The 15,173-nt window shown below is 39.9% G+C and overlaps 1 protein-coding gene across 1 annotated transcript; it reads right to left on the bottom strand.

The window, feature by feature from the left end:
- Positions 1–12,244: 12,244 nt before the first annotated feature.
- Positions 12,245–14,428, bottom strand: LOC139144207 (uncharacterized). The gene is made up of 2 exons (XM_070714858.1): positions 13,886–14,428; positions 12,245–13,832 (listed from the first exon to the last, which is right to left on the bottom strand). Exon 2 carries the CDS (start codon positions 13,690–13,692, stop codon positions 12,568–12,570), a length of 1,125 nt encoding a protein of 374 aa, XP_070570959.1. The 5' UTR covers positions 13,693–13,832; positions 13,886–14,428; the 3' UTR covers positions 12,245–12,567.
- Positions 14,429–15,173: the final 745 nt, after the last annotated feature.

The raw sequence follows: 15,173 nt of genomic DNA, 5'->3' as shown, positions 1-15,173 counted from the left end.
ATGTGCGCACTATCAAAATCCATGACTAATGTTTTAAATTAAATTAATTGAAATAATGAACCAATCCCGTCATGGAATACTATACATAGTCATTATCTGTAAAACTCGCAAAGCAACTTGAGTGAAACACAAAGAATGAGACAAAATCAATATATTTATAGTAAAGATAGTGATGTAGGTATTGTTTTGTTATATATATATATATATATATATATATATATATATATATATATATATATATACATATATATATATACATATATATATGGTGGGAGCCTTTCACTAGAACAAATCGTTTCAAAGACACATTGGGATTAAGGTAAAGTTGTAAACCATTTCCAATGATATAAAAGTATATACTTAGAGCCGAATGCTTACGTAGCATTTCATGATCGCCCTAAGGCTGAAAATATTTTTAAAGGTCACTTTCTTGTCATCCAAGAAGGGGATCAGCCGTGACTGTTGTACTTTGAACTTAGTCTCTTATTTCATACAATATCGACCAATGTTGCCAGCTTTTCCCTCCCTTCGATGAAACCAAATACACACATTGTTGTCATTTAAAACTTCGCAATGAGTATATTAAAAAGGACATTCAAAAAGGAAACGAGTAAAATGTATGATTTAGAAGTGCAAGGTGATTTCAAATATTTGATGACATGTCCGTGGAGCTGTAGCAGGGAGGCGATCGGACCACTCGAATTGATTTATTTGGGCTCCCGGCCCCTCAAAACAGGCGCCCCCTTGATCGCGTTATTTCCGCGTTTTGAGCCCCTTAGCCATGGTAAATGGTCCAGGCAAGCATAAGAGATACCCAGGGAATGGTACACCACTCCACCGGCCTTGGCTCTCTTAAGCATGTGGGCCACTCATTGCCATTAGACATATACCCTCCGGAGATATATCTGATAAGATGAAGGGTAAGGACGATAGCAAGTGGATGATATAGCTAGTGGATGCTATTGGGATATGAGCTTCCGTGCAGCCGAAGCTGTAATGACGAATTGATGGTAGTGCTACATTTACTGTGCCTTGTACATGTAGCCACGTACGTGTGGCCGCACTTGTTCCACTAAAATGAAACGCCAACTGTATTTATCCCTTGTCCGTAGAATTCTCGATTATTAATCCCAGTCATGGGATGTCACAACAAAGCAATTATTGCTACATCTTGAACATGTCCAAAAGAGGGCCACAAAATATATTCTGGGATATCCCAGGAGATGATTTACAAAGAGCGTATGATTAAATTGACTTTGCTTCCGTTGAGCTACAGGAGAGAAGAAATGACTGTGTCTTTTGGCTAAATGTTTTATTTGAGTATGTATAGTTGAAATTTAAGCGAGTTTGTCATATTCAAATCTCTGATGACACTTCCATGAAGATTCCATTGTTTAAAACTTCATGTTTTCGTCATTAGTTTTTTAATGGAGCTTTTTACTCATGTAATGTAATGCCCTTTCAATGCAAATCTTCAACAAGTGCTGGGTCATACAAGTCTATATTATTAAAACATTACACGGGTCTGTTAAACAATACGTTTTATCCTGAAAACAGTTGTTCTTTGGTGGGAAAGTGCCATTGTAAAAGTCGCCGTTTCTATTAATTTCTGTTTGTTTGTTTTTTAATTGTATAGTTATATATATATTGTTATATTCTTGAATTTATCTTTAAACATTTGTCTTTTCTGTTTTTCATTTGTATGTGTAACTTGTGAAAATTGTTCTTTTGTGGAGGGTTGCTTTTTACAGATGTCAGTCACCTGTGCGACGTATCCTGACTTCATGTCATAGCTGAATAAATAAAATAAAATAAAAGCCACCATTAACCAATTAATGTGGTTGAATCGCCTTTCCTGTTGCTCCTAGGGTGGACACAGGAAATCATTACACTATTTTAGTGCAAAGTTATTTCTTTCGTAGCAATACTAAGAAATAACGCTCGATGCATGTACACATGAAGCATGATTCATCGTGTGTCAAATGTTGATACGCTGATTCAGGCAACTTACAATATCACTCACCTGTTGGCTCACACATGAACATAAAAGTGCTTTCACATGCTGATTCCTCCCATGATAAATCACTCTTCCTATATAAAAGAAGTCAGTAATTTAAAAGAAACTTTTGTAAGATCTCACAGCAAACGTCAAGGTCGGTTTCAAAGCATGAAAAGAATTGGCCAGTCGTATTACGAAACGTATGTTGCAAATCTCTGTAATTGCCCTCTCTTTGGGCGTATGATTGGTTGCATCAGATCTAATTGACTGAAATTGATCGGGGCACAGCACTCTTTCGAACAAATAAAAAACTTTTACCTAAAGATAATATCGCCGACCAGAACACTATATAAAATACTGTTGCTGAAATATATCAATGCCTCTTTTGGACCGTGAAGCCTTCAAAATTATATAAGGTTATTCCAAAAATACCGGGATTTATGTCCGAGTACATCGTGCAGCGGAGGTATCGTCCGGGACGCGTAGCGTCGAGCACAATACTGAAGCGTACGATGTACTATGACATAAATCCCGGTATTTGGGAATAAACTTATTATTTTACACCCTTTGGTCAGATTTTAAGTGGAAAAAGTTAAAATTAAAAGCATTTTTGGGATGCCTGTCGCACAGTGCACTGAGATTAGTAAGCAAACTGGGAACGCGTTGAGCATCGCAGTGAACGTGGTAGAAATTGTAGGTCGGCGGCATAATTTCACTCAAATTCACGGGTTTTGGATTGACAACTCTTAACTTCGTGAAATACTGCATGTTTAAAAGTATATTTTTCGTTAAAATTTAAAATCATCGCTCCATCTTGACGGCGTTGACGTAAAGCAGTTTTTAGGTCAAAGGTAGAACAGCATCCAATAGCACCTAAAGCTATTGTACTCCGCATCAAAGTTATTTAGTCTAGTCGAAAGGTAGGGTTCCCATGCACCCCATATATATATATTTTAACCTACATTTTTGTAATCCTCAGGGTCTATAGTTAATGAATTTTGATGTTCCCAAAATCAAATATTGTCCCATGAGGTTCGTTTGGCGACATCTTGGCCGCCATCTTGTCCGCCATCTTGGATTTCAATAATATGGTAGGGGTCACATATTTACCGCTCGACGGAAACAAAAACAATAAAATACTATAAATTAACATTTTTAAAAAGCCCAGATTATGGTCTTTTCATTGATATATAACTTAACGGGGATAAATTAATATTCGAAAGTCAATTAGACTGTATATCGGCCATTGACCGTAAATCGTAAAATTTGCTGACTTTCAAACCCAATAATTAAGTTCCCGTTTCTCCAAACAATTTTCATAGGGTCTTTATGTATTCTTTGAAATAACTTAGATCAATAAACAAGAAAAACAACATTAAAAGTATGTGTCTTGACATTTAGTGGGTGCATGAGCTTGTTTTCTTAATATTTGGTATGCCACATATCCGTGTGTAATATAAGGGGTAGGGTGATGTTTCCCTTTCTGTTTCGAATCATGAATGATGAAATCATAGGTTTTAAAGATCTGAATCAGGCCTTCCTAGATATATATAGTTTTATTGAGAAGAGTGTCATATTTGAAAGTTACAAAGCTTAAACCTTTCAGTTTGTGTCGATTTAAAGTGATTTTAAAAAACAAAACAAATTATAACATATGGGGTAGGGGTAATGTTTCCCTTTCTACCTCGAACCATGAATTAAGAACCATATAAATGTTATATTGATTGAAAGCGCTGAAAGAGTTTTTCTAAACATGTATAGTTTTATGGGGGAAAGTCGCATATTTTAAGGTTACAAAGCTTAAACCTTTCAGTTTGTGATATGACGTACGATAAGGCGCGAATGACACAAAGATATACGACTAGACTTGTCAAGTTTACTCAACATCGACAGTGCAGAGTGGTGCTATAGTTAAACAAAACATGTCGCGGGTGAATGAAAGATGGTCCGCGATGCTGGTGTCCTTATCACGATGAATGGACAGTTTTGCAGCCCGTTCTTCCAGTATGCGAAACTGCCGGCCTGCGTAAAAAATATCCCGTCCGGCTGCGGAGATATCTGGTTTGTGAAACAACCTCAAACAAAATGGAGCCCTCTCCTTCGTCGTGATTGCATGGATGTTTTGTACACCCACGGCGATTGTATGTAGACACATTGTAAGCGACATGACCTCAGTCGTCACCGTATGTTTTGAAACGTTGCTCAATTACCCTGTATCTATATGACAGTGCCTGGTACTTAGAGTTCGCTATGGGCCATGTACAAGTATGTTTTCTCTAATTTTGCCATGATCTCAATTTTTTATGACAATCGTGTTTGGATAAAGCCTTTCATAAACATCTTCGTAGTATTCGTAGAGCACATCCACGGTATAGAAACCTCTGCGTGGCAGGGCTGACCCTGCCACCATGCAGAGCTATGGTATCATAATGCAGTATAGCTTCAAATTTTACAACTTCAAATTCAGACAGTCTGCGTACGTACTGCATTCGCTCGTGATCTTTGACCTTTTACAACGGAGGTTGTGATTGTATCTATTTTGTTCAACAGGAAAAACAAGTAAAATAATTTCATGTCTCATGTTAGTTGAAACCAAAAGGAAAAAAGTACCTTTCATATTATTTGAAAACTAGTGTTTGGTTCCCTACTGAGAATTCCAAGATTTGTGAGGTCAAATTGAAATGAAGTTTCATCAATGTGTGTGTAATAAGTATACACCTCTGATACAGCCTTTCCGGAATTTCTTTGAAATATACATTCGGTTTTTATTACTTTGCAGCACTTGCCATCAACTGCATCAGAAAACCAAATGGAACTTTCGGTTTGACCTCCTCCTTAAATAAAAATGAACTCTTTTACACTTACCAACAATCTCCAAATAGTTATGTTTGTGCGCGCGCGCGTGTGTGTATGTGTGTGTGTGTGTGTGTGTGTGCGCGCGCGCGTGTGTGTTCCGTTGATTAAAGAACACATTCAGTTATCACTTCTTTTAGAAAATAAACAAAGATCTTGTGAAAGTTTTGCATTTGTAATTTTTTTTATTTTATGTCAACCAAAACTTTATTTTGCTACTGTATTCATTTGTGTTTGATGTTTGCATCCATCTTTTTTAGGTTTTCAAATAAGCATATTCAGTTTCACATGAAAACGTATTTGAATGATGAAAAATGATTATATTGACAATCTGTATGATTAACCAGTATGTGTATTATTTGGCAGCCTGGTTAATTATTACTTCTCATGCAATTATTTACATTGTTTCTTTTTTACTTCTACTTTTATACTTTTACATGATATATTATACAAAAAGATGATAATAATACCTATCCATAACCAATAACACATAGTCAGCTATTATAATCGTCCACAATAAACAACATAGAACAAACAGCAAAGCGCCGGTACACACAACAAAGTCCAATTCGTGAAAGAAAGATATATCGACATATTGCAAAAATCCAAGAAGTGCCGACAGGTGTTTCAAAAGTAGTAAGGGCATCCTGTCCTACATGTTTTAACCACCATATATCTGTCTATAAATCAAATAGATAGTGGTCACTACATAAAGACCTATGCCATGGATTCAAAAACCACTATATCATAATAATCTTTACGGTCCTGATACGGCTTTTGCGGCCCGAGGTCGTGCGAGGCCCGTACGCCCAAGGGTCGCAAAAGCCGTATCAGGGCCGTAAAGGTTATATCATATACCAAATGGAATGATAAAATGTAGCTTACATAATATTCAACATTTTTAGGCGATAAAAATGCGTCGATATCAACAATTCTTCGCCATTTGTGTCATTGTTTCATAAATGCGATGGACGCTTCCAGTGGTGGATTGACATACACAATGACGTCATTTGTTTACTTGCAGAATTCTAAAACGCGCAAAGCAACGTACTAGTACGTGACTAACAGAGATCTAGGCTGAAATGTAGATGTAAGAAGGACAAAGGCGTGATGTCAATTTATTGTAATATATACTGAACAGGCACACACTTACAATACCAAGGATTTCACCAGAATTTGGAATTATAAGCAAATGTCACCGGCACGGATGTACTAGTCACCATGGTCCACTACGATTTGAGCGAACACATGTTTTCCTAATCTTGTGCTAGCTTTGTGTACGATTTGAACATTTGCGGATAGCAACGCTCGTAGTAACCAGAATCGAGGTAGTTTAGAAACGCACGCGATTGCCTATATTTGGGCACCAGGCCGGGGCGTGATACGTAATAAATTTATGCACGAATCCATGGGCGCTTTCTCCAAAAGCTTTACACAGGCACATGAATGTAGGTATATGATAATACATTATATAACATATCAGCTTGAAATATAATATATATATATATATAGATATATATATATATATATATATATATATATATATATATATATATATATATATTATATATATATATATATATAACAAGCTGATATGTAATATGAACTATGATAGTGTCACGTAGCGTGGTTGTGATGTGGCTATTGTCGGGTACGTACACTCTGCGGCAGGGAGACGTCAGGCAGTAGACGTATAAGAGACGGCAATGATACACCGAAATATACTCTCAGTCGTAGCACTTTATCCAGCTGAGTAACATAAGGTTACACGGTAAAACTTCTATGTCTCACACTAGTCTAATAATAGGCGTCGGTCGCGGTCAGTGTCGTCTGGGCGTCTCAACAGATTCTACTTTAACACACTAAAATGCAGAGTTTATATTGGGTGAATAGCTGGCTTTGTCATGACTTTGGTATGCGTCTATCATTATCTAAAGAATCAACTAAAGATAGTCGGCATACGTGCAAAGGACAGGAAGGTCGCCCCATCAGTACATCCGTCAACATAACGCAGGAGGTCTAGCTTAAGTGTCCGTTCGCTGTTAATGACTTATGCTGTTGTTAAAACAATACGTTAACTAAAGATGGATGAACGGTTACATCAAAAGGTCACGAAAATAAACAAGGGATCGTTCTCACGATGCACCACGTGCAGAAGGGGTTACTGTCGGTCATTCATTGTCAGTCACAAACTAAATTCAAGTCATATCGAATGGCTACATCACACCTCCTAACCAAGATCGAAAGGCGTCCTCGCTCGATCTACAAATCAAAAAAAAAATTAACAAAAACTAATCAAAGCAAATCAGATATCATACTGAAAATTCTATGAAAAGAAAATCACGAAAAGTTCTAAATTCACTAGTCTAGAGTTCATTCATGTCCGAGATTCGTATTCAGTAATCAGTCCTTTGTCCAGTATATTATCAGGCGGTTCCCACGTGTCATCTTTAGGGCGGTAACCTTTCCATCTGACACGATAGCGGGTTTCATGATGACCGTCCGAATTAGTTACAGTTCGGTGGTCGACAATTCTCAAGGCCTGATACACATCATCAGTTTCGTTGTCATCGCCATTACTTCCGGTAGTATCAAGTATGGGATTCTCATTAACATTATCGCGGTCAATAATGTCATTAGTGTCTGTTACAGTGTCATTAATTTCTGTAGGGTCAATTACAGAGTCAGTATCGGTATTTCCATTGTCAATGTCCGGCAATTCATGTGGTCTATTGTTAGGGTCCGTATATGGTTTCATTCGATTCACATGCACAACTTGTTGTTTGCGTCGTGGATCACACGTGGCAAGGCAATAGTTCACAGGTGTTACTTTTTCCACAACACGATAGGGACCATGCCATGGGTGAAGCAATTTCGGTGATAATCCTCGTTTCCTAACGGGTGTATACAACCATATTTTATCTCCAATGTCATAGTTAATGTCCTTAGCGCGCTTGTCATACTGCATCTTCTGCTTTTGCTGCGCTAACTGAATATTATTGTGGACAAGTGGCTGAATTTCACACAATCGTTGAACCACTGTCTCACCATAGTCCTTAGGGTCAGTGAAGGTTGTTGTCGGCTTAGTGAGGGTAACATCAATTGGTAATCTCGGTTCTCTTCCGTACAATGTATAGAAAGGCGACTCCTTAGTCGATTCCTGCTTACATGTCCGGTACGAAAACAATGCCATTGGCAAATATAGATCCTAGTCAATCTGATTATGATTGACGTACATACTTAATATTGTCATAATTGGTCCGTTAAGCTTTTCAACCAATCCGTCCGCAATAGGGTGATAACTTGTGGTATGTAATTTTCTCGTACTCATTAATTCACAAGTCTTTTGCACCAATGTCGACAGGAAGTTTCTACCACGATCACACAACAATGTCCGAGGCGCAGAATGTCGGGCAATAATCTCATCAACTAACAGTCGAGCAACAATATCTGCAGTTGTCTTTTCAATGGCAAAGGCTTCAGGCCAACATGTAAGATAATCCGAAAACACAATAATAAAGCGATTATCTCGTTCAGTAGTTGGAAGTGGTCCTAATATGTTAACAGCTACACGATCAAAGGGGCCATCAACTGGTATAGGCTGTAACGGTGCAACTGGTTAATTCTTTGGAGTCTTTTTCGTAGAGCAGTCAACACACGATTTACACCAGTGTCAATATCTTTAATTATTCCAAACCAATAGAATCGTTCTTGTATCTTACTGTACGTCTTGTGGAACCCTAGATGACCTGAGGTCACCTCGTCATGGCATGACGTCATCACTTCGTCCTGCAGGGCGCGAGGAATGACAAGCTGTTTACGCACGTCTCTTCGCCGTCTCCCTGGGGCGGGCATCCACAGATGATACAGTACACCATCGTCGATAACATACTGGTCAGCATATAAAACAACTTTCCTAGCTGTCTTTGTATCGGTGGGAAGTTCATCATCGATCAAGTACGATATAAGCGGTTGCAAAGTCAAATCACGTCGTTGCAAGTCTCTAACTCGGTCTAATTGAAGTCCAGGGCTGTCTGTCGCTGCGATGATGAAGTCACATGCACTTTTGTCTTCATCATCGTCTTGCGGTCTTCTGGAAAGTCCATCTGCATTTCCATGTTTTCTCCCTGGGCGGTGTTGAATTTCAAAGTCATATTCTTGCAAGGTCAATGACCAGCGAGCAAGTCGTCCTGTAGGCTCCTAATAGTCAATAACCATTTTAGAGGGTTATGGTCAGTAATAACAGTGAAGCGCCTACCATAGAGGTATGGTCAGAAATGCTTAATCGACCAAGTCATGTATAAAGCTTCTTTCTCAATCGCTGAAGTGCATAAGAATTAACAACTTCTTTCTTGTCACGTACCTGTACTAAGCACGATCCAATGCCAGTGTCACACACATCTGTATGCAGAACAAAGGGTTCATCAAAATCAGGGTATCCGAGTATTGGTGTTGAAATAAGCGCTAACTTCAAAGTGCAGAAAGCGTCTTCACATTCGGTACTCCAATTAAACACATTGTCCTTCATCAACAGTTTGTTTAGCGGTGACGTCACTTTGGCAAAGTTCGGCACAAATCGTCGATAGTATGATGCTAATCCAAGGAAACTTCGTAGTTGACGAACATCCTTTGGCGCGGATAGTTCTTTACTGCATCAATCTTCTTAGGATTTGGTTTAGGGACTGGTCAGTTTCTTCAGCCTGGGGGGGGGGGTCACCCTTTTTGACTTGGTGATGGGGGGGGGGTCACCATGTTTTTAAAATGCCCAATAGGGGGGGTCAGTGTGTTTTTGAATTTTGACACAGGCTCATCATTGCCTAAAATGCTAGTGTCAGCCACAAATTTCATCATTCAGTTGTATTTTTCGGCGCGCCCTTCGGGCGCGTAACTTTAATAATCAGTCATATTTTCAGCACGCCCAACTTTAACATATCAAACATACACATATCAGAGATATCTGTATGTTCAATATTTTTCAGCGTGCTCTCAAGCTCATTACTTTAATATATCAGACATTTTTAGCATGCCCTTCAGGTGCATGACTTTAATATACAAGGCATATATATCAGAGATATCAGGATTTTCATATTTTTCGGCGCGCCCTTCGGGCGCCATACTTTATAAATCAGAGATTTATGTCACAGATATCTTCATGTTTGCTAAGTGAAAGTGTACCATTATGAAATCTGCATTTCATACGAAAAGGATGACAAATTCCTGATACTTTTCTGTTCTCTCTATGAGAATTCGATGAGAATTCAGTATGAGAAAGCAACATGCACAAATATTTCACAATATATATTTGATACAATGACTTACTTAGAGATAGAAAAATGATAAGATATCTTTCCTTCTCATTGATGGAATTATTTTCCTTGTGTCTCAGGTTTTCTGTAGAAAGATGCTTTTTTATGAACAAAATAACAGTTAAAAAAGGCAGTTTTTGTCATTATTAGCTGTGCTTTTATGGTTTCAATGTTACAAGAAAGGTCCTCTCAGACACTGTACACATCAGATTTGGCTAAAAAAGCTCTCTATGGCTCCTCAGGAGTTGGCAAGTCTTAACACCCATCAAAGTTTTTGATTCACTGCTTTTTCCTCTTTGATATTAATGATTGACATCCATTTCTGTACAACAGTTCAGGACATCTGGTTAAGCATAGAAAGTGTGAAATACATTCACAGCTCATTCAAAATGTACTGTATTCAAACTTTAAGATTGACACTTTGAAATTCCTATCTTACAACTGACATGTCAACAATTTCATTAAAACATAGAATGACTATTTAAAATATAAATATATATAAAATGTAAAATATAATATATATATACGTATATATATATATATATATATATATATATATATAATTTATGTCCACCTTTTGCTTTACTTATGTCGTGCACGCACCGGGGGGGGGGGGGAGTCACCCTGTTTTCGAAATTGGGAATAGGGGGGGGTACCCTGTTTTCAAAATGGGAATGGGGGGGTCAGCCACTTTTTGACGTCGGCAAAAAATAATCCACCGGCCCCCCCAGGCCAAAGAAACTGACCAGTCCCTTAATTCCATCTCGGGTCACAACATGCCCCAAGTACTCGATTTCAGTCTTACAGAAGTGACATTTCCTACGTTTCAATTTCAGTTTGACTTTTCGAAATTGATCAAAGACCTCACGCAAATGGCGGAGGTGCTCATCGAACGTTTTCGAAAACACAATGACGTCATCAAGGTAAATCAGGCATATTTCCCATTGAAGTCCAGCAAGTATTAATTCCATTAAGCGTTGAAAGGTGCTTGGCGCGTTACATAATCCAAAGGGCATAACATTAAATTCATAGAGTCCGTTGTATGAAACAAAGGCGGTCTTTTCTCTATCTTCCGGCGCGACCTCAATTTGCCATATCCTGATGCTAAATCCATAGTCGAGGGCATCCAGACTATCGTCGATTCGCGGCAGCGGGTAAACATCCTTCTTCGTAACATTGTTAATTTTCCTAAAGTCATTGCAGAAACGTTGTGATTGGTCCGCCTTGGAAACAAGAAGAATCGGGGCCGACCATGGGCTCGTCGAAGGTCACAAGTGTCAATACGATGTTGTACAATATTTGTCTTTCCCAAATCGTTGTCATTTTTCGCAATACGTCGTCAAATTCCAATAATAGCTCGTCCAGCTGTCCTGTCTGCTCGGCAGACAAATCTGTCGTCTCGCACAGATTCACGCGGCTCCTCGAATTACCACCATCCGGCAACACCTCATCTGGGCCAGTTGCTGGTAATTCGCCTGGGTCGCTATTTCCTCGGTCTTCATCAAGGCACGTCTGCCTAGAACCGGCATTCACTGGGTGATCATCATTATTACACATGTCGTCATTTTCAGCACCCATATTTGCTATACACGCAATAACATTATCGTCGTCAGCAGTTTCAAACACACAAAGGTTCGTATATCTGTATATCTTCACAGGGTTATCTCTTGGGTTTACAACTAGAACAGGGGCACGCCCATTATTTACAGTCACGATGGCCCTTGCAAAGCCAACACCTAACTTAAGATGATCATGTGGGCGCGCTTCCACAAGGCCACAATTTCCATGGTCTACATCTATGGCTGCCATGAACGTTGTCTGCGAACAGGCATGGATTACTGAATTCTCTAAGAAAGGTGATTACCGAACAGTCGTTCACACGCATTTTACTACAACCACCATTAACTTTCAGCGGGATATCATATCCCTCTACAGTGGCTTTTTGTTTAGTGAACATGATGTCAAGTCCGATATCATTCATTAAATAAGCTCCGATCGAGCAGTCATACATGGAATTTGCAATAACATAAGCAGGATAGGAAAATTTCTTACTGGCAACCTCGAAGTTGACTTCTATTTTTCCCACGATATTTAGTTTGTTTCCTTCCAATGTTTTCACACAAAGTCCAGACGTCTGCAACAGCGGTTTATTCCTCAAACTAGGCAAAGTTTGACGTAACTTTTCACTTACTATCGTTGTTCCGGATCCAGTGTCCGTTAACATCTTGACATCATCATCACCAATCTTTCCGTCAATACTACAGCTATGATTAATTGTTCCGATAACATAAGTCCGTATTTCGTCCTCATTATCGTCATCGGTGTCTACTTCCTTTGTATCTATTAATCTGGGGACATCATCAAATTTAACGTCTGCCATCCGGGTATCCCCTCGTCCGACGGCAGTTTCTAGTTTGACGAATTCTGCTGTTGTCGTGGTTGAAATTGACTTGCTTGCTGCTGTTGTTGTGGCGGGAACCAAGTCGGTGGGTTGAATGATGCAGGCTTCTGTGGCTGAACAAATGGATATCCAGCGGTCGGCTGCATTTGCTGGGACATTTGCGGCTGTTGTCGCTGATTTTGGCGATCAGGACAATGACGCTGCACGTGCCCAACACGGTGACAAATATTACAGATCGGTAACCCATCGGTGGTTCGCTGGTTTCTGCCGGGTGCACCTCTATTTCTTGAGGAGCGTCTATCTCGGCTGGTCGTGCGGTTAGCTGGGGCGGCTTTATCAGCGGAGTCAGAATTCTTTTCTAACGGGGCATTAAATTTCTCCATCTTTTCGTCTATCATTGTCTCCATTCTCTTCATCAAAGTCTCTAACATCGATTGCATTATATTGTCGGAAGTGGGCGGTTGTACAGCAGCCACAGTCTTGTCTTCTTGGCTGGCTGATTTAGCATTGAAGGGGTCTAATGTGGAGAATAATGAAACATCACCCTTACCGTTGACAAGTTCTTCGTTGCACTCTTCGGCTTTTGCAACACGTACGGCCTCTTCAAACGTAACAGGGTCTTTTGACATCACCATTCGCTTCAGAGACGAGCGCAATCCACGGATGAAATGTTCTCTCATGAGCTCAGACTGAAACTCACGGGGCATATCCATGTGAGCACGCAGAGTCAGTCGCTGTATAATTCTAGCAAATTCCTCCACTGGCTCACCTGGCTTCTGTTTGCGATTATACAGTTCGTTGTAGAAAAGTCTCTGAGTTTCTTTTGGCAGGAAATTTTCTCTCAGGGCCGCAGTAACTTGGTCATAGTCGTACTTGGTATGATCGTTCAAGTCATTCCAAAAGTCGGCTGCAAATTCTCGTAGATAGGCGGGCAAAATCTCGGCTTTTCGCTCGTCTGTCCACCTATTAGCTCTGGCAGCCCGATCAAATTCTTTCAGAAAAGTTTCAACGTCGTCACCAAGTCTTCCATAAAATCTTGATGGAGTTACAACAGTTCGGGCTTCGGTATATCCGGCCATATCAGGATATCTTGCAACAGGGGTGTCGATTGATCGTTGTCTACGGCCTGGCATAATAATACAAGCAATGTTCGAGCAACACAAATGTACGTACCAATCCTTCGAAAGATGAGCGGCACCAAAATCACGTCGAGTAGAAGGCGCTGGCTTGAGTCGATCCAAACCGCTGAACACCAAATATGTCACGTAGCGTGGTTGTGATGTGGCTATTGTCGGGTACGTACACACAGTGGCCGGGAAACGTCAGGGCAGTAGACGTATAAGAGACGGCAACGATACACCGAAATATACTCTAAGTCGTAGCACTTTATTCAGCTGAGTAACATAAGTTACACGGTAAAACTTCTATGTCTCACACTAGTCTAATAATAGGCGTCGGTCACGGTCAGTGTCGTCTGGGGCGTCTCAACAGATTCTACTTTAACACACTAAAATGCAGAGTTTATATTGGGTGAATATCTGGCTTTGTCATGACTTTGGTATGCGTCTATCATTATCTAAAGAATTAACTAAAGACAGTCGGCATACGTGCAAAGGACAGGAAGGTCGCTCCCATCAGTACATCTGTCAACATAACGCAGGAGGTCTAGCTTAAGTGTCCGGTCGCCGTTAATGACTTAAGCTGTTGTCAAAACAATACATTCACTAAAGACGGATGAACGGTTACATCAAAAGGTCACGAAAATAAACAAGGGAATCGTTCTCACGATGCACCACGTGCAGAAGGGGTCACTGTCGGTCATTCATTGTCAGTCATACAAACTAAATTCAAGTCATATCGAATGGCTACATCACAATATATATATATTTATTACACCTCACTCATTCAGCGTGCACTGCCATTGGTTAAACACGACTCACGTGACATGTAAAAGAACGTAACGATGCCCTCTGCGAACGTGATGATGCCCTCTGCGAACTTGATGATGCCCTCTGCATTTGATATTACATGGATGACGTCAGTTTACTTACTGCACAACCTTCTGCGCGTAACAAATTGTCGTTCGCTTGTACGCCTACTTGCAGTCTGCAACTATGGCTGCGAAACGTCATGCAGAGCTGTCACCGGCACAGTTAGACGATATTTTGATGCAAGTAAACAGCAAACGAACGAAAATAGCAACAAGGAATGCAATTTCTGTGTTCAGCGACTATGCAAGCAACAAATTTGGATACGCCACCAAGGAGATCGGCAAACTTTCAGCGGCAACCTTAGACTTGGCACTGACAACATTTTACGCTGAGGTCCGGACTCATGCAGAAAGGCGAACTGTACTCGAAGAAGTTTGTTCGGTGTAATAAAAATAATAACACATGAGAGCGAGGGCAAAATCACAATTTATTGCCTGCCCTCGGGCTGGTGGTCATGATCGATATCTTGATGATGCCCTCGCCTACGGCTCGGGCATCATCAATATTTCGATCATGACCACCATCCCTTGGGCAGGCAATAAATCGTGATCTTGCCCTCGCTCTCATGTGTTATTATTTAAATATATATATATATATATATATATATATATATATATATATAT

The sequence above is a fragment of the Ptychodera flava genome, chromosome 11, assembly GCF_041260155.1.
Source record: "Ptychodera flava strain L36383 chromosome 11, AS_Pfla_20210202, whole genome shotgun sequence".
NCBI lineage: Eukaryota > Metazoa > Hemichordata > Enteropneusta > Ptychoderidae > Ptychodera > Ptychodera flava.
The sequence above is the reverse complement of the archived record's forward strand: the minus strand, read 5'-3'. Positions and strand labels throughout refer to the sequence as shown.